General features: G+C 39.9%; 2 protein-coding genes across 2 annotated transcripts in view; one reads left to right on the top strand and one right to left on the bottom strand.

Moving 5' to 3' along the window:
* Positions 1-23,542, bottom strand: part of slitrk5 (SLIT and NTRK like family member 5) — a 293,958-nt gene that overhangs the window by 153,703 nt on the left and 116,713 nt on the right. The gene's annotated exons all lie outside the window — the stretch shown is intronic.
* On the top strand, positions 904-18,407 carry slitrk6 (SLIT and NTRK-like family, member 6). Its single transcript, XM_083522330.1, has 2 exons — positions 904-1,200; positions 13,876-18,407. The coding sequence occupies exon 2, from the start codon at positions 13,892-13,894 to the stop codon at positions 16,370-16,372; it is 2,481 nt and encodes an 826-aa protein (XP_083378456.1). The 5' UTR covers positions 904-1,200; positions 13,876-13,891; the 3' UTR covers positions 16,373-18,407.

The following is a 23,542-nucleotide window of genomic DNA, read 5'->3' as shown; positions in this document are numbered from 1 at the left end:
GAAAGCCTATCAACAAGTACTCCGGCCAGATCCTGGAAGTGAGACAGATATTTGTGGCTAGTTTGACTACAAGGGATTAGCAGATGTGCTAAAGCGGCCAGCTGAGGTGACGACGATTTGCCTAAAGGAAATACAGATGGATGTTTATGGAAAACAACTGCATGCAAATTGGATCAGGGAAAGAGATCACTTCAGGATTGAGCTCGGTTCTCTACAAAGCGCTCGTGTCCTTCTGGCTACAGGACTTCTCTTTGTTCCTCAATGCAAAACAGATCGAGTTTGTTTGTTTATTGATTTATTTACAAACGTATTATCAGCTGAACGTACGGTAGAACTGCTGTGTATTGTATAACATAGGCAAACTGGGCAGTCGCCTAAGGTGCAACCAGTTACGGCGGGGGCGCCGGTGAGCCCCCCTACCTCGCCGGAAGTTTCATTTACAGTATGTTTACATACTTGAATTCAGGCAATTATTCAATAATTAATGTGTTTAACCTGTTTTATTGAAGGTTGTTGGTGGGATGACAATAGGAATCTTGCCTAGGTTGGCAGAAAGGCTAGAATCGGCCCTGGGGGGCCCACAAGGCTGGAGATTCGTACGTTTCGGGTAGCGTTGCGATGTATCGTATGGAAATTTAAATGCCGTGTGGAAGTAAAAATATTTGTACAAGTGTGTATCCCTATATATATATATATATATATATATATATATATATATATATATATATATATATATATATATATATATATATATATATTGCGACTCTCCAAACAAAACTGTTTGTGTGTGTGTGTGTGTGTGTGTGTGTGTGTGTGTGTGTCTGTGCGTGTGTGTGAGAGAGAGAGAGAGAATGTGGTGCATATCTGCCGCACTAACAGCAGGAGGAGCTCAGGTGCAGTTCTGTGTGCTCCTTTGCTCCTCACGCCACACACACACACACACACACATACGCTGAGCAAAAGCGACAGCAGCAGTAAAGACAAGAACGGACGTAGAAGCGCGAGCTCCGTTTTAAACCGGGGATCTGGAGACTTCGTATTAACGCACGTGCCGTTCAGCGCGTTTATCAATGGGACGTTTCCGGTCCTCGGTGTGTCTTCTGTCCCAATTTCGGACTTTTGTTGCTTTTTTTTTTTTTATCTGATCTGATTAGAAAAGGCGAATGAAGTGACTTAGGGTGGATTTTACCTGCAAGAGCGGTGAGTGCGGGTGGTTATTTATTTGTTTATTTAAATGATTGACTTGTTTCGTCATAATTCCGCTGGAACGCATTAAAGCGCGTGCGCCACGCGCGTGCCGTGTCCTCGGTAGTACTGTACTGTTCGGCGTTATTGATATGAGTGCAGTTCTGCAGTGAAGTTCGGAGGACGAGCCAGAGATTGACTGCGTCTATTCCATCACACACACACACACACACACACACACACGCTCGCGCACGCACACACGCGCTTTCGCCCCAGACTAGTGCCATAAAGTGTAAAAAAAAATAAATTTACATACGGGAAAAAACCCCACATCATTTTGGAAAGCGTTTGCATGCGCGCGATGAAATGCGCGAGGGCCGCCTCGTTGCGCGTGCCATTAACTGACAGTTCGATGTCATAAAAAAAAAAAAAGATCGTTTAAGCACGCGCAATTTGGACGAGAATAAAAGTGTTAGTGCTCTGGGGTGCCAATTTCAGTAGCGCGCGCAGACGCGCGTGCGTGTCGCTTCTTTTCCCGTGCCAGGCTCGGGGAGAAGGAAAGAGTAGATGGAGATGTAGTGGGTTTTACATAAAAATGTTATAAAAAATTAAAATATTTAAATAATAATAAATAAAATACATAAAAAAAAGAAAGAAAGAAATTAGAAAAAAACAGAGGAACACAATGGAGGTGCACTAGGAATTTGGGAGCAAAGGGATCTGGGGAGACTGGTGGAAGAAGGGAACACTAGAAACTACAGTGAAATTTATATATGGGGAACACTAGAAAAGTATGGAACTCTAGAAGCTCGGAAACCAGAACGATTGAAACAAAGACTGGAAACTAGGGAACAGTTGAAAGGAGGAAACCTGCAAACTGTAGAATGTGGTTAAAAACAGGGATTGCTTGGAAACATTAAAAAAGTGAACGAGAAGATTTATAAATAAATCAAAAAGAAGGGAACACTAGAAACAAAGAACGAGGCACCTCTGGGCACTTCGGATGAATCAAGGTGTGTCGGGTTCAGCAAAAGGACAATGTTGAGACCGATTGAGGTTTTTTAAGAGTGTAGGGGACGAGGGGATTGGAACACGCTGCGACATGGACACACAATGGACACGTACGGAGCTTTTAGTACACGCTTTCTATACGCACAATACACACACTCTTTGTGCAGTTTACATACAATACACACTCCTCATATGCTGAACACCCACTCCACAGCCAGTACACATGCAGTACACACACTACACACACGCAGTACACACTCTACACACACGCAGTACACACTACACACACGCAGTACACACTCTACACACCCAGTACACACTCCACACATGCTGAACACACACTTCACACCCAGTACACACGCAGTACACACTCTACACACACGCAGTACACACTCTTTACACCCAGTACACATGCAGTACTCACTCTTCACACCCCGTACACACTCTACACACATGCAGTACACACTCTACACACATGCAGTACACACTCTACAGACCCAGTACACACTCTACAGACCCAGTACACACTCCACACATGCTGAACACACACTCCACACCCAGTACACATGCAGTACACACTCTTCACACCCAGGACACACTCTACACACATGCAGTACACACTCTACACACACGCAGTACACACTCTACACACACGCAGTACACACTCCACACATGCTAAACACACACTCCACACCCAGTACACAACCAGTACACACTCTACACACACGCAGTACACACTCCACACATGCTGAACACTCACTCCACACCCAGTACACATGCAGTACACACTTCACACCCAGTACACACTCTACACACACACAGTACACACTCCACACATGCTGAACACACACTCCACACCCAGTACACATGCAGTACACTCTACACACCCAGTACACACTCTACACACCCAGTACACACTCTACACACCCAGTACACACACTACACACCCAGTACACACACTTCACACGCAGTGCACACTCCACACACCCAGCGCACACTCTTCACACATGCAGCACACACACTACATATGCTGAACACACACTATTCACACCCAGCGCACACTCTACACACAAGCAGTGCACACTCTACACACCTAGTACACACTCTTCACACACAGTACACACTCTTCACACACCCAGTACACACACTACACATGCTGAACACACACTCTTCACACACGGTACACACTCTTCACACACGGTACACACTCTTTACACCCAGTGCACACACTACCCATGCAGTGCACACTCTTCACATGCAATACACACTCTTCACACGCAATACACACTTTTCACAGGCAGTACACACAGTCTTTACAGGCAGTACACACTCTTCAAACGCAGTGCACCCTCTACACACCCAGTGCACACTCTACACACCCAGTGCACACTCTACACACCCAGTGCACACTCTACCCATGCAGTACACACTCTTCACACGCAGTACACACTCTTCACACGCAGTACACACTGTTTATTCCCAGTGCACACACTATTCTCCCAAAATACCTACTCTACAACAGCAGTACACACTTTACACCTTGTCACACTCTCTTCAGATGCTGTACACAATCTACACAAGCAGCACACACTATTTATGCCCAGTACAGACTCTTCACATGCAGTACACACATTATTAATACCCATTACACACTCTATTCACACATAATACTCTGCAAATACAATACACACACTATTCACACCCAATACAAAACTCTGCACATGCAGTACACACTCTTCACACGCAATACACACTCTACACAATTCTACACAAGCAGTATTCAAAACCCTTTTGCATGAAATACACACTCAAAACGAAATACACACTGTTCCCACACCACCCACACGTCCCAGAAGGAATACACACTCTACACCTTTATATGCTGCAATACAACCCATCTACATGCAGTACAATAAACAATGTAAACATCCAGTACACATTCTAAACTAATTACACACTTCCTTTGCGTTCTTCGCATGTAATGCGCATTCTTAACATGCAACACGTCACATGCAACACACTTTCCTGACACGCAATACACTCTCTGCATGCAACACACACGTCACATGCAACACACACTGCTCACATACAACACACCCTCTTCATTTGCAACATACATTCGTCACGTGCAACACACTTCTTACATACGGTACACTCCCTCTATAATCAACACTATCTTCACATGCAACACACACTCTCTCTCTGCAACACATTCTCCACATGAAACACAAACGCCACATGCAACACACATTCTGTACACAACACCCAGTTTTCACATGCAACACGTACTTTCTATACGGAACACACACTCTCCACATGCAACACACACTTGTCACATAAATGCACCCCCCCATACGCAACACGCAATCACTCTCTAAATGCAACACTCAGCTGTCATGTGCAATACACACTCTCCACATGCAGCACACACTCATCACGTGGTCTCCAAATGGTCCAACATTTTCCAAATGGGCTCTCTCTCTCTCTTCCTCCCCTCTCCCTCTCATTTGCTCTTTCTCACTCCAGAAGTTAATACCAAGCATGTGGAATGCGTAAGCAATAAACGCTGTGTAAATAAAAGACTCTTTACAGAAAACGCCACCGTATGAACGATTAGGTTTTAAGGATCTGTTTATGTAGCGCATCCACTACCAAAGTCCCTGCGAATGAGCCGTTTCTATAGAAACGATAGCAGCGAAGTAATTTCAAGTAGTTAAAGGGGAAAGAACTTGAACTTGTCGTTTTTCATGTGAACAAATGCACGCTTCCCATTCTGCACATTTTGAGCTTTCGTTTCGAAACAATACCGGATGCTTTACAGGAGGCGGAACGACCCCGAGTCATGTTTTTTAATTTATTTATAGTGATTGGTACTTAATTTTTTTCCCACCCTTTTTTCTTCTTTTGGAATGTCAGAACCAGAAAACATTGTTTCCCAAAAGGAGTATTGTTGGTGTATTTGCATCAAACAAAAAAAAAAAAAAAGAAAGAAGACTGAAAAATATCCAAAAACTGATCTGGTGTCTAACAAATGAATCAGGACGATCTCTGACCAATTAGCAGCATTCTGTACTGTAAGCTCCGCCGCTAGGTCTTAAGAAGTCTTAAATTTGCTGTTCTAGATCGAAAATAATTTTAAACAAGTCTTAATTTTCCGATGTCCATGTAACACTTTCGATTGTTTATGTTTGTTCGTTTACGTGGTGGCGTAGTTCAGCGAGTCGCTGTATTACGACTACAAATGAGATGCTAAACATGCAACAGCCAATCAGCTTTCTGCGTTTGGTGCGAATCTCTCGCGGATTGTACCACAGACGTAAAACTGATTTTATTTTCCAGCTATGAATTTAAGGCTCGGTTAAGGCCGGTCGCTAGCATCGTATTTGTGTGTTTGTTTTTGATTTTGCGATCAAGGTCTTGAATTTTATTTCATTCTTAATTCTATTAAAAGGTTCTTTAAAAGTCTTACATTTGACTTTGTGAAACCCTGTTTAAAAGTGTAAACAAATTATTGGTTACTGCCAGAACGAGTGGCAAAGATAATGAATGTTAAGGTTACTTTCCAGCGGTAGCTATTCCCTGTTAAGTGCATGTATTTGTCTAAACAATTTTTTATTTCTTTATATTTTTTAAGCAGAGACTTGAAGGGTTCCTGAAGCTGCACCCCAGAAACCCAGTGTAAATGCATTTTGCATTTTTTAGGAAAAACTAAATTGTCTATTCAGAGCGTATCCATCGATTGTTGAGCCTTTTCCATAATCAGTGATCGCAATACATTTTAAAATACACAAAATCGCCTCGAAAAACGTCAAATATAATTAATATTATGGGCAGGGTTTCCGGTTGCATCACATCAACTAGCCGTTAAGCTGCATATTTATCAAAAGTTAACTTTATATGCATAGAACCCCGAGCCAAGCAGTAGTAGACGGCTAATATATAGGTCTCGTTTCCATGCCAAATGGAATTTGCTGTTACAGTCTGCTGAAACGTCCCCAGGGATCATTCAACACGTCTTCACATCACTTACCATGTGAAATTCTACGATTCGTTCCTATTCGAGTTTGAAATACCAATGAACAGAGGTTTTAAAAAGGCTAGCAATCCCTTTTCACAAACCCCGTAGAGAGAGCTAAAGCTCCTTACCGAGGCGTCACTTTGTATTATCCATATCCTCAACAAGCACAAGAAGCCCCTCCAGTGCTGGCGAGCGTTTAAAAGAAGCGATGACTGTCACCACTGATATGTTATTCACAGACTTCCAGACAAAGAAAGACACTTAAAAAACGACACGAAAGGGTGGACGGATAACGTTTTACGGCCTTTGCTGGAAATAAAATAAGATAGAAACCCTGACAGAAATTCTAATGGTTTCCACTTCCCATCAGCTGTTAACCAGTAACACCATAATCAAACAATTATCATTATGTAGAGGGTTGAATTAAACTTTTATTAAACTTAGGGCCCTAATGGTCTTTAATGGTTGTCCAGTAAATACCAGCATGCGATCTACATACTGTAGGGCCGCTGCAAAGGGGCAGAAAATTTCCAGTTAATTTCCAGAAACTTTTCATGAGAACTTCATCTGGGGAATTTTGGACATATTCGAAGTTGGAAACCTACCGGGAATTTATGGGAATTAATCAGGAAATTGGGGAAATGTATATAAATATATAAATACATATATTATTACATATTACATACATTACATACAGATTTTTTTTACTTAATTGTTAGTATCATTTTCTTGCACAAAAGCTTTAAACATTAAAAGTTTTAAACCTAAATCCGTCACATTTAAGTCATTTACGTGAAAAAAGTTGACGTTATTTTGTGTGTTGGATTCAAGAAACGATCTAGTTCTTTCAACCAAGATTATTCTGAACTCCAGACTCTGACTTTTTTCTTTTAACTACATTTATGTTCTTTGTTATAGGCCAACCTGCAATTTTGCAATTCAATTCCCAGTTTGTTCTCATGAATTCCCATATATTCCCATTCATTCCTATGGAAAGTTTCAAGTCTTGAAAATTCCCAGGAACCTAGATCTACAAGTTTACAAAAGTGCTCTATTGCTTTTTAATGGTTCCCACTTGGAATAGAAAATGACCAGTAGTAGAAATTTCACTGTATTCAAACCAATACAAATTCCCATTATAAGCTTTAAAATCATTATAAATTCTATAAGAATTAATATAGTCCCAATCCACTCTTCTGGGAAGATGTTCCACTAGATTTTGGATTGTGGCTTCTATAGTATGTCACTTACTGTGTCTCATTGCGGACTGTTTATTTGTTCTTCTGACAATGAATATTCATCGATCGTGACAGGATGAAGGGGCGGAGCTAGCGCTTAGAGCATGAATAACATTTTTACTCATAATAATTACAACTTAATCACCAGGACACCTAGAATATTTACATGCTCTCTGTGTGTGTGTGTGTGTGTGTGTGTGTGTGTGTGTGTGTGTGTGTGTGTGGGGAACCTGCTCCCACATTATTTCGAGATAAGGCAGCAGCTGGTGCTTCCAGATGTTCATTTTTCATTTCACATTCAATTCTGTCCCGTCGATCTAATAACTAACGGCTGTGAAATAATTACAGCTAATCCGATTAGCATCCGAGTGTGCGATGAAAAATTCCTTTCAGTTTAATCTACGGATGGTATTTTTTTGATTATTTCCTGTCAGATTACATTAAGAAAATGGAGGACATTTCGGGAACATTTCCTAACAGATTATTAGGGGGATTATTAGCATATACACTTGATGTAGCAACAAACACATGAGGAAAATTTTATTTCGTGTGACCATGACTTGGATGTTATATCTGATTTGCTAGTCTTCAATCTGAATATTTGACTTATTTTATCCTTCCTGGAAACTTGAAGCAATCTAGACAATATCCCCTGATTGTACCATGGGGTTTCCAGCTACAGTACTTTGGCTCATTCGATGTTTTTTGTTTTTTGCACCATTCTTTATTTAAACTCGAGTTTTCTGCTCTGCGTGAAAATCCCATGCGATCCGAATTTTCTGGAAACTGAAGCTTGCAATTTTTTTTATTGGGATCGATATGATTGTCTATCTACATCTACTATTAGTCAAAAGTTTGTGGAGACCCAACAAAGATTGGGATGATGAAAGATTTTTTTTTGAACGTCCAATTCCATGTTTTGTACCCATTCATTTTAATAGTAATCTCCACTCTTCTGGGGAGATGATCCACTCGATTTTGGAGTGTGCCTGTGGAGATTTGTGCTTAATCAGCCACAAGGTTTTAGAGTAAATTCGGGACTGGGTTGCAGTCAGCGTTCCAATTGAGGGACGGGGTTCCGAAGCCTTTCAAGATCTTTCGCTTCATCCTATGTATAAAGCTGGACTTGGCTTCGTGCACAGAGACTTCGACATACAGAAACAGGTTTGTGTTTCCCAGTTTAAGTGAAGAAAAAAAATTGTGCGCATTCAGATTTGAGGTAACGCTTCTGGGAGTTTAATTCAGGGGTCCCGATACTTTTGTCCATAAAATTTAGCTGTTGAGGTAAATGGGTGTTCCTATTAAAGTAGACGTTAATACGAGGCTGAGTAGCCAACATGCTATGCACTAGCCAATCACAAGCTTCACCATTTAGTAAACAGAGCCTGAGCTAATGTTAGTCTATATAACTAATAAATATTTAGGTAGAATTACTATTATCTCTTGGGTAGATAGCCAAGTTTGAAGTTTGTGTGTGTGTGTGTGTGTGTGTGTGTGTGTGTGTGTGCAATCCAAATTCAATAGCAAGCCAGCCAGCACGAGTCTAAACACAATAATGATCAAGGTTTACAATGTATGCATTGGCTCAATTTTTAAGCACCTCAGGCAATTTATCTTAGCGTATTCAAGTAAACATGTACAAGTGACTTGCTAATTCATGCTAATAATTTCAAGCGGTTGGCATGCGAGGTCAAAATCTCGTCATAGCACAAAAAGTACCGGCTTGAATCGAGTTGTTCGATGATAAAATGACAAACAACATTAGCGATTCTGTTGGGAAGCGAATCATTTTTGCAAACCAAAGCATACTAGCTAAGATTAGTTGGATAAAATGTGCTCTAGATTAAAAGAAAAAAAAAGCTAGTTAAGCTATTGCTCTAACAGCGTGTTATTACCAGCCTCGGCGTAACAAACGTGTCACTCCCTGCACGAGTGTCGCAAACAGTGGCGGTTATTGCGAAGTATCCAGACATGAAAAATGCCCTCTGCCAACACAAAGCGCAACCTGCGCCCTGCCACGTGAATATTTCATGAGGAGCGGCCGCGTAAGGTGCAATTAAAGTGTAAATGTTCAGCTGCTTCTCGCTCTGGAATTGAAATAAACCGCTTTTCTGTGGCTTTATTGAACGAGACACAACGTGTCCTCCATAAGCGATCAGGGCGCCATGGTTATCGACAAATGCTAATAAACTACCGAATATAACAGCCTTTTGCTAATATAAATTCAGCCAGAAAAAAAAAATGACTGGATATACACCTCCTAAATGAATAAAGACGGGGAGTTATTGCTGAATTTTTTTTCATTTTAAGAAATACAGTAATCCCATTTATCGGCGAGGTTACGTTCCAAAACCGCCCGCGATAAACAGACGCCACCCCGAAAAATGTACTACTTAAATACAGTAATAGACTAGAAAACTTATAAGGAATTGTTTTTAAAGTGTTTTATTTTATATATTATATTATGTAGTAACAGTGCATTTTTAAATACATATTACAAATAAATTTCTAACATTGTAAATAAATAATAAATATTTTTTATTTATTAAAAACAAAAATAAATACCAGTAAATAATTTGTGGAGGGGAGGGGTTTGTTTATTTATTTTTGTTTGTTTAATTAATTAATAAAAAAAAATTTAAACCTAAAGTTTTATTTTTAAATTCATAAATCCCAACAACAACAAAAAACCGGATAGCTAAGCTTTTTGAAAAAAAACCCCCAGGTTTTATTTAGTAAATTACGTGTATTTTTTTTATTTGTTATATATTTTTTTACATTATGTTAAATCTATTCATTACATTTTTTTGTTATTTAAAATGTGCATTTTTATTTAAAATTACATAAAACATTGATTATTCTACTATCCGCAGAGTGCTGAACGGCAAACTTGACGATTAACAAGTACGAAAAAAAAAAAAAAAAAAAAACGATGATTCATTGCAAGTGATATTTGTTTGGCTAAACCTACTCATGATCCCGTGTTTCGTGATTGCGTGCTAAACACCTCTTGAGCTGCTGCCATTTCATACAAAAGTGCAGATGTATTAAATGCTAATTTATCAGCGCTACAAAAACATGACATGTTCTGGGAAATAAACTTTTTATTTACTCCTCTTTGTAAACACACCGAGATTGACGCTGGGATTCACAAGTAGCACGACTGGCTGCTGTTTTTCCACGGGCCTCGTTATTTAGCCTGCGTGGGAGGACAAAATCTCGGCTTCGGTGAGTCCTAATGGGGCGGCAGGACTTTCCCCCCCCTTGTGTATTGTTTTAATCGCATTTCTCGCGCCCTGTGCTCGTGTCCCTGGGTGGGAATACGCTTTTTTTTTTTCCTTTCATCTGTTCCTTGCGCTTTGTTGCATCAACACACACGGCCTGTGCTTTTATACTTGTCCTGCCACTGTTTGATTTCAGCAGGGAAATCGATCGTCTGTAGCATCGCTGTCAAACAGATGTGCCGCCGCTGCGTCGTCACGTCAGCTCGAAATTGCATTACACCTGATGAAAAATGAGTGGATGTACGTCGCGCTGCAGGAACGGCGCTAGGACGGTGTAAAGCAACCTCACAGGACAAGCTATCAAAACATGCGTCGTGAATACAGAACCTCCAGAAGGTCCGGCGGCTTGGGAAGAATTCATCATAAATGATCCCAATCAGATTACATTTCATCCTTGGAAAATCCATACCCGCTTTTATTCCTTCCCCCTCTTTCGCCTGTTTTAGTCAAGATTTCCTTACGATGTATATATATACAGTAGTCACACACTATGTTTCCAGCCATATGTGGTTCTTCTGTTACCACAAAGTTAGAGGAACACAATTGTATCAGATGCTTTTGGATGCAGAGCACGAGACCCAAAGATGTTCCAGCATGACAATACAATGACAAGTCGAAGATCTCCTGCTATAGAGCTATGACCTCGAACACCTTGGGGATGAATTGGAACGGCACCCCAGGCTTCCTCGCCTCACGTACATTACTCCCCGACTGGACTTTACCTTGCGGCTGAATGAGCACAAATCTTTACAGAACCAAGCGGAAAATCTTCCCAGATTATAAGGGGGTTCTTGTAACAAATGGGGACTAAATGCAGAATTGGATGTTCAACAAGCACATAAACATCTACATAGAGTATACTGAATAATATACAGTATATTTGAAAGTTTTTCACAGAAAGAACACAAGAACATGGGCTACTTTGGCTACGTCGCCGGCTAATCCGGATCAATTTGAAAATGCCGGTTTAATCCAGAAACGCTTGGCGTTCACACTATAGTTTTCGATCATTTCCCCAAAAGTCGCTCGTCCGCACCGAAACGTCCGGAAGCACTTATGAGCAAAAGTTAAGACGCCGTTTCTGCCCCCCTGTTTGTTTACTTTCCGGCGCTTTGAAACTTTGGGGCACAATTGTTTTCTAAAGCCACCGTTTTTCCCCACAGTCCATACTGCAACGTCAAAACTCAATGTTTTGGACAAGAAAAATCCCAGTCTCAGTTTGCAGCGAAAGCCGAAATGGAGAGAAAAATACGAAAATGAAGAAGCAAGTGAAGGCTAATCCATACAGTCAAATTCTACAGAAGAGCTACATCATCACAAAACGCTAAAAAAAAAAGCCCCTGCTAGCTGTGATACACAGGTGTCAATACACAGTTCATTGGAGCTTGTGTATGGGGCTACCTAACCCCAGTCCAGAGTGCTGACGGTGTGAGCATCAGACCTGTACAATGGAACAGTGGAGGAAGGTGGCTTTTACATCATTGGAGCCGTGTGTAGAGGTCGAGCGATATTGGTTTGTCTCTGACCAATGGCGATATTTAGAAAATCAGGGCAGCCGATGGCCCAATTTTTTTTTACCCTCACAGAATCTAATAGTTAGTTAATAAGACATCATGCAGAAAATTGCTTAAACATTTATTGAACAACATAAGGTTTTGGTTCCTGTGCCTACATGGAGCCTAAACTACAGCTAGTTGAATATAAGGCTTGATTAGGAATGAAGTATAAGAAGTTAAAGCACAGGACACACCAGGCTGAGGGTCAGCAATGTTGAGGGGGTTTGCGCTTCGGTCGGCTTTAGTTTTTCAACACACTGTTGGCTCTAGTCGGATCGCGTCAGCTGTTTTTCCGCAATTCGAAAAAGAAGGGAACTCCTACTGGCTACTTAGCTTAGCGAATGAACATATGAGAAAGTAATGATACTTTAAGTATAAAGTAAAGTAGTAATGATCGTAGGAGAGTTCTAGCTAGAGTTCTAGCTCTTACGGTTTTCCTGTTTGGATGACGAATACACACTAGTGCCACCTGCTGGTTTGGAAGAACGATGTTTCCTCAAGCACGTGTCAGATGCGCCTGCCTTATAATCGTCGTAATTGCAGCACAATCGGCCGATGGCAATTAATAAAAAAAAATGCCAAACATCTGCACTATTAATCGGTAAATCGGTCAACATCCAGTTGTGTGTTTGTGTGGTTTTTTTAACCTGGCATCAGGATGCATTATAGGAAAAAGCTATGCCAGAAGATGATTGTCTGAGCAATGGTTTGCTGTAAAATCTTGGATCCTTGACACGTCCCACCTACCTAAACATGACCTTCATTGCAGTGGTATTTCGTAGTGACAGTAGCCCCTTTCAGAAGAATAATGCACCTCGATACACTGCAAAACATTGTTCAGAAATGGTTTGAGGAGAATGAAAAAGTAGGATAGTCCTAGGAGGCCATGCATCATAATCTTTTTTCTTTTTTGTTTTCCGGCATGCGACCACTCGCCCGCTGCCTCAAACAGAGGACTTGTGGAGTCAATGCAATAATTGGGAGCAGTTTTAGTGGCAAAAGGAGGATCTTGACAATATTTGGCAGGTCTTTATAATGTTATAGCAGACCAGTTTACGATGCCCTCATTCTGTAGTTAGGTTTGGATTCGGATGCTCTACATAAACAGATTCAAATTGTGTGTCATCGTTAATATTGGTGAGGTTTTCTGTAAGACAGTGTGTACTTAACCTTTATAGGGGAATCTCTGCTGTCAGCACTTTGTTACAATCCGAGGCTAAGGTTGGAACTTTGAATTTCACAGACACGTTTACAATGAGAAACATTTTAAAGCATAGCTTCGAGTCATATGATTTTCAGCTTGCTCCTGTCTGTGGATTTTGGAACACCTGTGAACCATTCACAGATAACCAATAACATTTTTTCCACATTGCTAAAGAGGATTATGTGAGGTACAGAGGTATGTGATTAAAGGCAGGTGAGCAACTGATGACACAGGTTTTCAATTCTGATTTAAATGTCAGAGATCACAGTCGAATTAATGCATTACCATGTTTTTTCCATCGGTGTGTTTTATTCTTTCGATTTCCCCCTCATCTTCTGGTAACTAATTCCTTATTTTCTGCTTTTTCTTGTCTTTTCAGACACCCAAGAGAGACAATGCTGGCCAGGATCTTGTTCCTTTGTTCCTTTTTCGTTTGTGCTAGTTTGCAGGAGGATGGGAGTCTAAAGGTATCTTTTGGAGGAGCTTGTGAAACGTTGTGCGCCTGCGAGGAGAAGGACGGAGTGTTGCACATAAATTGCGAGGAAAGAAATATAAACAGGATCTCTCAAGTCCAAGTACCTTCAGATAGACCTTTCCATTTAAATCTATACAAGAACGATATTGTGGAGCTGCTCCCAGAGGACATGGAGGCTTTTAAGAACGCAGTCACATTGCATCTGAGTGGTAACAGCATACAAGAGCTGGTGCCCGGTGTTTTCAGTGCACTGGGCTCGTTGAAGAAGTTGCACATCAACAGCAATTTTCTGGTGATGTTGAAGGAGGATACTTTTCATGGCTTGGTAAATTTAGAATACCTCCAGGCTGACACAAATTTCATCCGAATCGTGGAGCCTGGGGCATTTAGCAAACTTGTCCGTCTCAAAGTCCTGATCCTCAATGATAACTCCATCGAGTTCCTTCCCAGCAACATCTTCCGATTCGTGCCTCTGACTCATTTGGACCTACGTGGAAACAATCTTCAGACTTTGCCATATGTGGGATTTCTAGAGCACATAGGCCGCATCATTGAGCTTCAGCTGGAGGACAATAATTGGATCTGTGACTGCCAGAATCTCCAGTTGAAGAACTGGATCGAGATTATGCGACCACAGTCATCCATTGGGGAAGTGGTTTGCGACAGCCCCCAGCATCTCAAGGGTATCCCTTTGGCCAAAGTAAAACGGGATGTATTGTGCCCGTCCCATGCGGATATAAACTTTGAAGAACCGTCCAAGTCTCTGGACATGGTGGTCACCCCGTCGACAAAGGTGCTCCAAATACCAGAATCAAGAAATGATGCAAAGATTCCCACGCCTTCTCATGTCCCAAAGACATCATGTGCATCAGAGTGTTCTTGTCACAACCATCCCAGCGCAGGGTTCCTCATTCACTGCGAGGATCGGGGCATACAGAGGATATCAGACCTCGGAATTTTTCAGCAAAGTCCGAGTAAGCTTGTTTTAACTGGCAACATGATAGAGCGAATCCTAAAATATGATTTTGTTACATATGACAGTTTAGAGTTGCTCAATCTGGCAAACAACCAAATCAACTATGTAGACAACGAAGCATTTTTAAGTCTGAGCAGTCTTAAAAAACTGTACCTGAATGGTAACAGGATCGAGAGAATTACTGCTACTATGTTTGTAGGCCTCCATAATCTGGAATACTTATACTTGGAATATAACACAATCAGGGAGATTGAGGCAGGTTCATTCAACCCTTTGACAAACCTCAATCTCCTGTTCTTGAACAACAACCAGCTCAGTGCTCTACCAGCACAAATATTTAGGAACGTGCCCTTGGCCAAGTTAAATTTGCGTAGCAATCTGTTCATGCACCTGCAGGTCAGCAATGTGTTAGAGCAGCTCGATTTCCTGGAACAGATTTACCTCGAGGACAATCCTTGGGACTGTACATGTGATCTAGTCAGCATAAAGCAATGGTTAGAGAAGCTCAGGAAGGATACGGTGGTGGGCTCCATCTTGTGCCACAGTCCCAAAAAAATTGTCAATGCTGAAGTCAGGCTCCTAAAGCATGATGTTCTTTGCCCTGGTTTGGTCACGCAATACTCCTTACCATCGAGTGAATTTGGGGCTGTTACAACAATAGCACCGGAAGGAGCCATAAACGGCTTCTTCCGATCCCTAACGGATGCAGTTCCTCTTTCTGTCCTAATCCTATGCCTCCTTATTCTCTTCCTTACTATTATCTTCTGTTCTGCGGGGATCATTGTCTTTGTCTTGCACCGCCGACGCAGGCGTTCAAAGAAAAAGCAAGCTGAAGAACAGACTCGTGAAAATAGCCCCATCCACCTGCATTACAGCATGTATGGACAGAAAACTACTCACCACTTGGCTGAGAGGCATGACCCCAACATGTATGATGAACCTTCTCGAAGTCCCATCATTCAAGTTTGCAGAAACCCCAGCTATTGTTTGCAGCACAAAGAATACGACACAGAGGATTACGACATAGAGAAACCAAATCGGCTTCGCCACAGCATCACCGATAAGGAGAATGGCTCCCCGCTTAGCGGGTCAATGAAGTACAAGGCGATGTCCCATGAGTACCCTGCTCATGATTTCGTTTCGTTGGGCGACAAGGGGTCTTTGTACAAAAACATCCTGGAGCGGGAACGTGAACTCCAACAACTGAGCATCACCGAATATCTCAGGAAAAACATCTCCCAGCTACAGGACGTGCAAGTCCCTGGGCACCATCAAGAGCTCAAACTGATGGAGACACTCGTGTACACCAGGCCGAGGAAGGTTATGGTGGAGCAGACTAAAAATGAGTACTTTGAACTCAAAGCGAATCTCCATGCTGAACCGGATTACTTGGAGGTACTTGAGCATCAGACGACTTTTAATTGAGATGCAGCACACTGGAACATTACAATATCAGACCTGCTTCAAGAGATAATGCCTAAAGTGCCTTGATGATTTTTAAGCAGATATGATGTGCAGCTGCTGAAATTTGTTAAGGTGATATTTTTTTGAAGGAGCACAGTAGATAGTATCTTAGTTATTCTGTTTCTTTTGACAATAAATATCATGTGCCAATTTTCCATCTGCAACCATAGGACACTTGTCGCCTTCTTGAAACTGTAGAACCTGAAACATTTATTTCAGGCTTTCCATTGTGGGAACCCTTATCGAATCCGGACATTACTCCAGAGACAGAGTAGGAACGTTATTCCAATTAGAGTTCTAGGTTGACCAATCAGTTTTCACAACTAGTTTTAGCACTGCCTATGCCACGATTCATATGGTTTATAGGCAAGCAAGAGGGGTAACAAAATTTTGCAAAGAGCCAATGGCAAAGCACTGTAAGTGAACAACTTCTAATTTGGCTGTACTTTCCATACCTTTTAAGGTCCTTTTGTTCACCCCTCTTGGTGAACCAGGAATGGTTTTATTTGGAACCCTACCACATAAAGGAAAGGATTTCCGATAGAATTCTTAATTTCTGAAAGCTAAGAAGAATCCATTACCTAATAAACCACTAATGATATTTCTCATTAATAATATCAACAAGTAACTAGCCATTAGTTACTTCTTGATACCTAGAACCTGCCTGGTGCTTATTATATACCTTTAGCTACTTGGGTACTTGGTACACTCTAAGAAAGAAACAGGATTTTTTTTTGTGTGTGTGTGGATCTTTATAGGATCGTTTGCTATTTAAGTATTGACAGCCTCATAAAAGGGTTCTATGGGAATGCCGTCCTGATATGGATCTGTTGTAAGGTTCTATTTAGAGACAAATAATTCAAGGTATTTCAGTTATGGCACGCTTCCACTGCATGTATCAGCCATACCTGTGCACAAATTTACTTACTCGTCTTGCTTGCCCTGTTGCCAAAATCAGAACATGGTTGAAGCTTAAATTAGTGCTCCCCAATTATTGGTCAGAATTGTAACATTAGGATACAGTTAGTCCCAGGACTTTCTTACTAAGCTGTTCTTAGTGGAAAAATGCAATTTAAGGTTTTAATATCTCAGTCTTCCACGTAGTGGGGGTTAATGGTCCTCAAGTTTCTAACTGGCTGTTGGAGGTTTTTTTTTGTTGGACTGTTTCTCATTTTACCTTGCTGTACCTTCACCATGCTCTTACATCGAATCGGTTACTGGGCAAGAGTAGCGCCAATACTTTGTGCAGAGGAACAGAAGATAAGTTGTGACATTTTTGGCAAGAAAATAAAAGTTTATGTCCATAACGTAAATTTTTTTTTTAATGTTGCATCTCGTTACTATCGATATTCCAGCATTTACTGGAGGTTATTATTTTATGAAAAGAAAAACAAAAAAGGATTGCACTATTTAAAAACACCATTTGAAAAGATGGCACCTGACAATCAAGTGTAGCTACTGGTATGTATGTAATTGATGATTGATGTATCCATTTTTTTTTTCTTTTCGATTTTCAAAATTCTCCGTAACGTAATGCATGATCGATAATTATGCAGGGTGGTCTGAAAGAATTTGCTATACATAAGAGCACCATAGCTTTATTTTGTACCGACATAGATCAGAGTTTATTTATTCTGTATATATTTGTACATAATGCAGCGTTTCTATGTATGTGTGCCTTTTTCGATGTTGTAATGACGGATGTAAATAAAAGTTACAATATAGTGTACAGTTAAAAAAAAAAAAAAAAAAAAAAGCAAACAAAAAAAATAGCATCAACACCATGCTAGCACTGGGTTTTCTTTTGTATATTTTTGGAATTGCTATTCTTTAGATATGCATTGAAATGAGATGCATTACTGTATTGTAACTAGAGAATATAATATTTTTTTCACCAGCTTAACTCCAAGAATATTTGATGCAAATTCAATAAAGCAGATTATATGAGTGGGAAAAAAAAAAAAAAAAAGTATATTAAATCTGCACTATTTTCTTACCTGGGTTTTGTTTCTACATTCAATTTCAAGTAAATACCATATCCTGTATGTCCGTACCTTTGTTAGAAATCCTAACGCATCATTATAGCTAAAATCAAAGCTATGAAAAAGCTGCTTAGCCCTATTTTGAATACATGAATAAATAAGATGATGCACCGGAACATGAATGTTATTCAAAGGACGAGGAGAATGTTTGCGACCAAGCAAAGTGCAAAACAATGTAAATTTTCATTCCCGAGTCTGTAAAATCCATGACGGCACAGTAATGCAGCACGCAAGCTACAATCTGCGTGTCTATGCTAACGCGTGCGGACACGAACGCTGAAAATACGTTTGCTAGTTTGTAATGCTAATTTAAGAATGATGCAATTGGCAAAAAAATAACAACGTTGTTCAATTTTGGTGCCGGTAGATGTGCATAACACGCTAACTAGATTTCATACTCCAGAAAGCACATGGGTGCAAAACCGAGAGGGGAAAAAAAGGCAATAGTGACGGGACTAGCATGTAACTTGAAACAAAAAGTGCAAGAAATCTGTCAGTTTCGCGCTAGTTAGCATTAATGACACACTGAAATGTCGACATTAGCTCACACTAGGACTAAGGAAAGAAATCTTAAAGTACAGCACTGCTTAGCCCGGTATCTAACATGATTAGCAAATCTAGCTAAAGCAGTATGCTAGTTTTTGAAAATATTCATTGTTCAAGAAAAACCTATACTATCTGGCCCAAAGTTTTATGGAGCACAATTTTTCCAGTTGTATTTTTAAAAATGTTATTTGTATCCCCAACAATTATATTACAATGTGGATGATATTACATGTAAAAGAACATTCAACAGGTTCTAATGACCTCAAAACTCAAATCTCTCATATATGATACATTTTTACCTACAAATAACGCAATTAAAAAACTAGGCAAAAAAATAGTGTGGAGAATAAAAGTTTCGTATTATTAGATGAGCCCTTATATATTATATTATATATTATCAACTCTCTCATCCATTAAACTTGTAAGACGATGTATAGTTTCTGCCTGGACGCCAGTATCACCTTTTAGAGCTGTTGTTTGGAACTTCTTAATAGATTGAGATCAAAAAAGAAACGTGAGGAACACCACATATCTCATAGGGGCGATATTTTGTTTGACGATACTGTATAGATTTTCAAAAATGCAATAATATAAAAATTTAAAAAGTAATAATTCATACAAGATTTAGGGCAGTTGTTTGGCTTTAAGTTAATATCCCAATCGCTAGATAGGAGGTTGGAAGTTTTCTTATCTCTAAACTTAAACAGTGACAAGAAGTACTAGCATAAGGGCACGCCACTAATTTTAGCGTTAATATCGACCTGTTTCCTGGGGGCGCTGCTGTAAAAACTATTTATATAACTTCCGCCATAAGTAATAGCAGCTTTGACTGATTGCACAGACAGCAATATGTTTTTGTTTACATGCTTGTTTTTCTGTCACGAAAATGTTTAAAGAATCGCGATTCAAAACTCAGGAACAACATGTCCGCCTCACACTTATAGCCTAAAGTGAAATTTCTTTATAGAAGAAATAATAGCTAGCTATATTATAATACTAGCTAGCACTCAGATCATGCTACTACTACTAGCCTAACACTAATGGTAATACTAACTATAATCATCAATCTATGTGCATATGTTTAAAAAAAAAAAAAAGAATGACCATGTTAGGTACAATGATACTACTTGTGTTCATGTATTGCGAAACAATTAATGCCACTGAGGTGTGATATGGGTAATGGCTGGCACAGGTTTAGGTTAGGAATGCACTTTTAAATGAAATGAATGCAAATGCAGATTCTACTGTGTTCTGGTTAAATATATATTTTTATAGAAATAAAAATAAGAACTCTCCTAATATATCACCTGCTTACAGTATCGCAACGTATCGTATCGCAACCGATTCTTGCCGATAACAAAGACCTAATATCTCACAGAGGCCATGTTGACACCTTCAGGGATCCTAAAAGAGACCTACCTTACCAATCTCACTTCCCAATATTCCAACCTAAATCATCACTCCACCACTTCCTTGCTGACGTCTCAAAATTATTGGCTATTATTTTTCTCCCGATACCTAGAACCTGCCTGTTGCTTAATATATACCTTTAGCTATTTGAGTACTTGTTACACACTTTGGAAAAAAAACAAACAATAACAATTTTAGTGGTTCTTTATTAGATAATTTAATAATTAAAAATTTTCAGCCTCCTGAAAGGGTTCTATGGCAATTCCATGCATTCTACTGGAACGTCCAGAGTAGCACGGCGTTTGTCGGTGAACAAAACCGCTTAAAAACGAGTCTTTGTGTATTTCTGCACCCACTTTGTGAGCCGAACCCAAACTTTATGCACAACCGCCAGCCTCTGGAGGATCACGCATCGAAAGGTTATGGAACAGTTTCCAATATCTGTTTGCTGTTTAACAGTGGCTTTTTCTTTTTTTAATAGCTGCCCTTTTAATACTTAGAATTTGTCTGACAGGAATGTTTCCTAATTAGCCTTTATCTGATCGAATTCTGTGTTGTGAATCGCTCAAATCTTTTGATTATATTCCTGCAATTTGCAAGACATTTAACACGTTCTCTCTTTAGAAAGAGCGTTCCTCCTCCCTTTATTGCATAAGAACTATGTGGAAAAACCTCTTCAAGTAGGTTTCCAACAAGCAAATGAACTAAAGAACCTGTCTGAGATACCAGTTATCTCCCAAAAAAATTTGAGGGAGAAAAAGAAGTACATTTGATTTGACTGAAATCCTACTAAAAATGTTATTACAAGAATATCAAGGAACACATTGCAGTCCCCATTCGCTGTCAAAATAAGCTTCCACTAGATTTTGGGGTGTGTTGATTTTGTGGATTTTTGTGAGAGATTTCCTTCAGACTCAAATGTGTTAGTAAAGTCAGGTAATGATGGAGGTGAGATGTGAAGCATATCTTCATGGCGCTGCTTTATGCACAGGGGCATTGTCATGACGGAGCAGGTTTGGGCCTCCTAGTCTCCTCAAGTGGAACTTTTATGCTACCGCATCCAAAGAAAATTGTGTGCCTCCGATTTCGAGTTTGGAGAACGACATACGTCTGGAAAAGTCTGTCCATAAAGTGTATTCAATGTTTAGTAGTTCGCTATATTATTAGCATTGTAGATGACATGAGGTAAACTTTTGGAATATTATTGGCTAATCATTGATTTATCTCTGCATTTGTGCGTCATGAACACTTTGGGACGGATCTCAACCACAATAACTCCAACCAGTTTACTGGTGTGTTTGGAGTGTTTAATGATAGTTTGTGTGTGTCTAAGTGTGTTATATATCCTATATATATATACATATATACACTAAGCTAAAGCTATTTAAACATGAACTAGCACTGATGTTTACATTACCTCAGAGCAGTCATGGAAACTTTGCTCGCTACATTGTGGAGTGTGTGCGAGAGCAGATAAACAGCAATCTGAAAATTTCTAAGATAAATGAGTTGAATTTTTATAAATATGTTGACGGATTACATGCTACAACCTCGCTTGATTTATTTATATTTATTAATAAAGGAATAAATCAGGAAAGATAAACCGCAAGCCCTTTCTGCGATTTATCTGCCGAGAAAAAAAGTGCAGGTGCAGTGAATTATGGGTAACACAAACAGCAGTCATATATCACACTGTAGAAATTCAGGATGTTAATTTGTACATATACACACACAGTTCCTGGTTTGTTTCTTTTTTGTTAAACAAATGTATTATTTATTTGATAGAAAATTCATATTAAAAATGTCATAAAAACAACCTACGTTCGTAATTAATCAACTTTATTTTTCTTATTTTATAAATTTAAACAAATGCATTTTTTTCAATAAATTACATAAATAATAAAAAAATATATAGATTTTTTTTTTTATTTTACATATTCATTCATTTCATTCATTCATTTTCTCCCGCTTATCCGTAATTCGGGTCGCGGGGGCAGCAGTCTAAGCAGGCCCCCGCCTTCGACTGCTGCCCAATCCTCACAGCACCGTCCCTTACGGTCCCTCCTGCAGGTGGTGAGCCCACGGGAAGGCGGCCCCACGTCACTCCGACGTCACGGACCTTGATATTTCCCTCGTAAGGGACCCCTGGAGCATAGAGGGTTGAGGGCCTTGCTCAAGGGCCCAAGAGTGGCAGCCTGGCGATACCGGGGCTTGAACCCCAGACCTTCCGATCGCCAACCCAGCGCCTTAACCGCTGGAGCCACCACTCCCCCCCCATTTTACATATTGTTTTAGGATTACAATTTTTTATTCAATATTTATGTTCAAGAAAAAAACTGAATTATATTAGTTCACATTTACAATAGGTATGATTCTGTATGGACAAAAGTTTCGGGACACCTTTTTCTATCCATTTGTGTCTCCCCAAGAAACTGTTACCACGATGTTAAAGGCACACGATTGTATAGGGTGCCTTTGGATGTGGTTGGATTCTATTTTTTCCTTCACTTGAACTAGGAGACCCAAACCTGTTCCAACCATATTTGAGATGAATGTAAACACTGATTGGCCTCCTCACCTCACCCTACGTGAGTTTACTTTACCTTGTGGCTGAATGAATCTCACACAGATCTCCAAAAGCACACTTCAAAATCTAGTGGAACATCTTCCCAGAAGTTTGGAGGTTATATAACAGCAAATGAGGACTAAATGTGAAATATATATAAAATATATTCTATATATATAATATAAATGCATATATAATATCTCTGTTAAAATAAAGTCCTGCTTCAAAAAAGTCTCCAAATTTCTATCTGTATATTTGTACAGTGTATACAACAACACACACACACACACACCTTGTTTCGTATTTGTTTTTCTTATGCCGTGAGAATCCGGGCGTGTATAAACACAGATCCACATTCCTCACTGCAAAGTTGATTGACGCTAAAGCTGCAGGATTAAAATAAGGCGAGTTTAGAGGTGATCAGGGAGTAGGGAGTGTGGGATTAGTCACAGGCATGTGCCACCGCTTCGCTCCACACAGGCATTCAGAAAAAAAAAAAAAAAAAGCTCAATTAAAACGTAATGAGAAAAAAAAAAAAAAAAAAAAACTGTCTGTACGGCAATTATT

The sequence above is a fragment of the Silurus aristotelis genome, assembly GCF_946808225.1.
Source record: "Silurus aristotelis genome assembly, chromosome: 20".
Lineage (NCBI taxonomy): Eukaryota > Metazoa > Chordata > Actinopteri > Siluriformes > Siluridae > Silurus > Silurus aristotelis.
The sequence above is the reverse complement of the archived record's forward strand: the minus strand, read 5'-3'. Positions and strand labels throughout refer to the sequence as shown.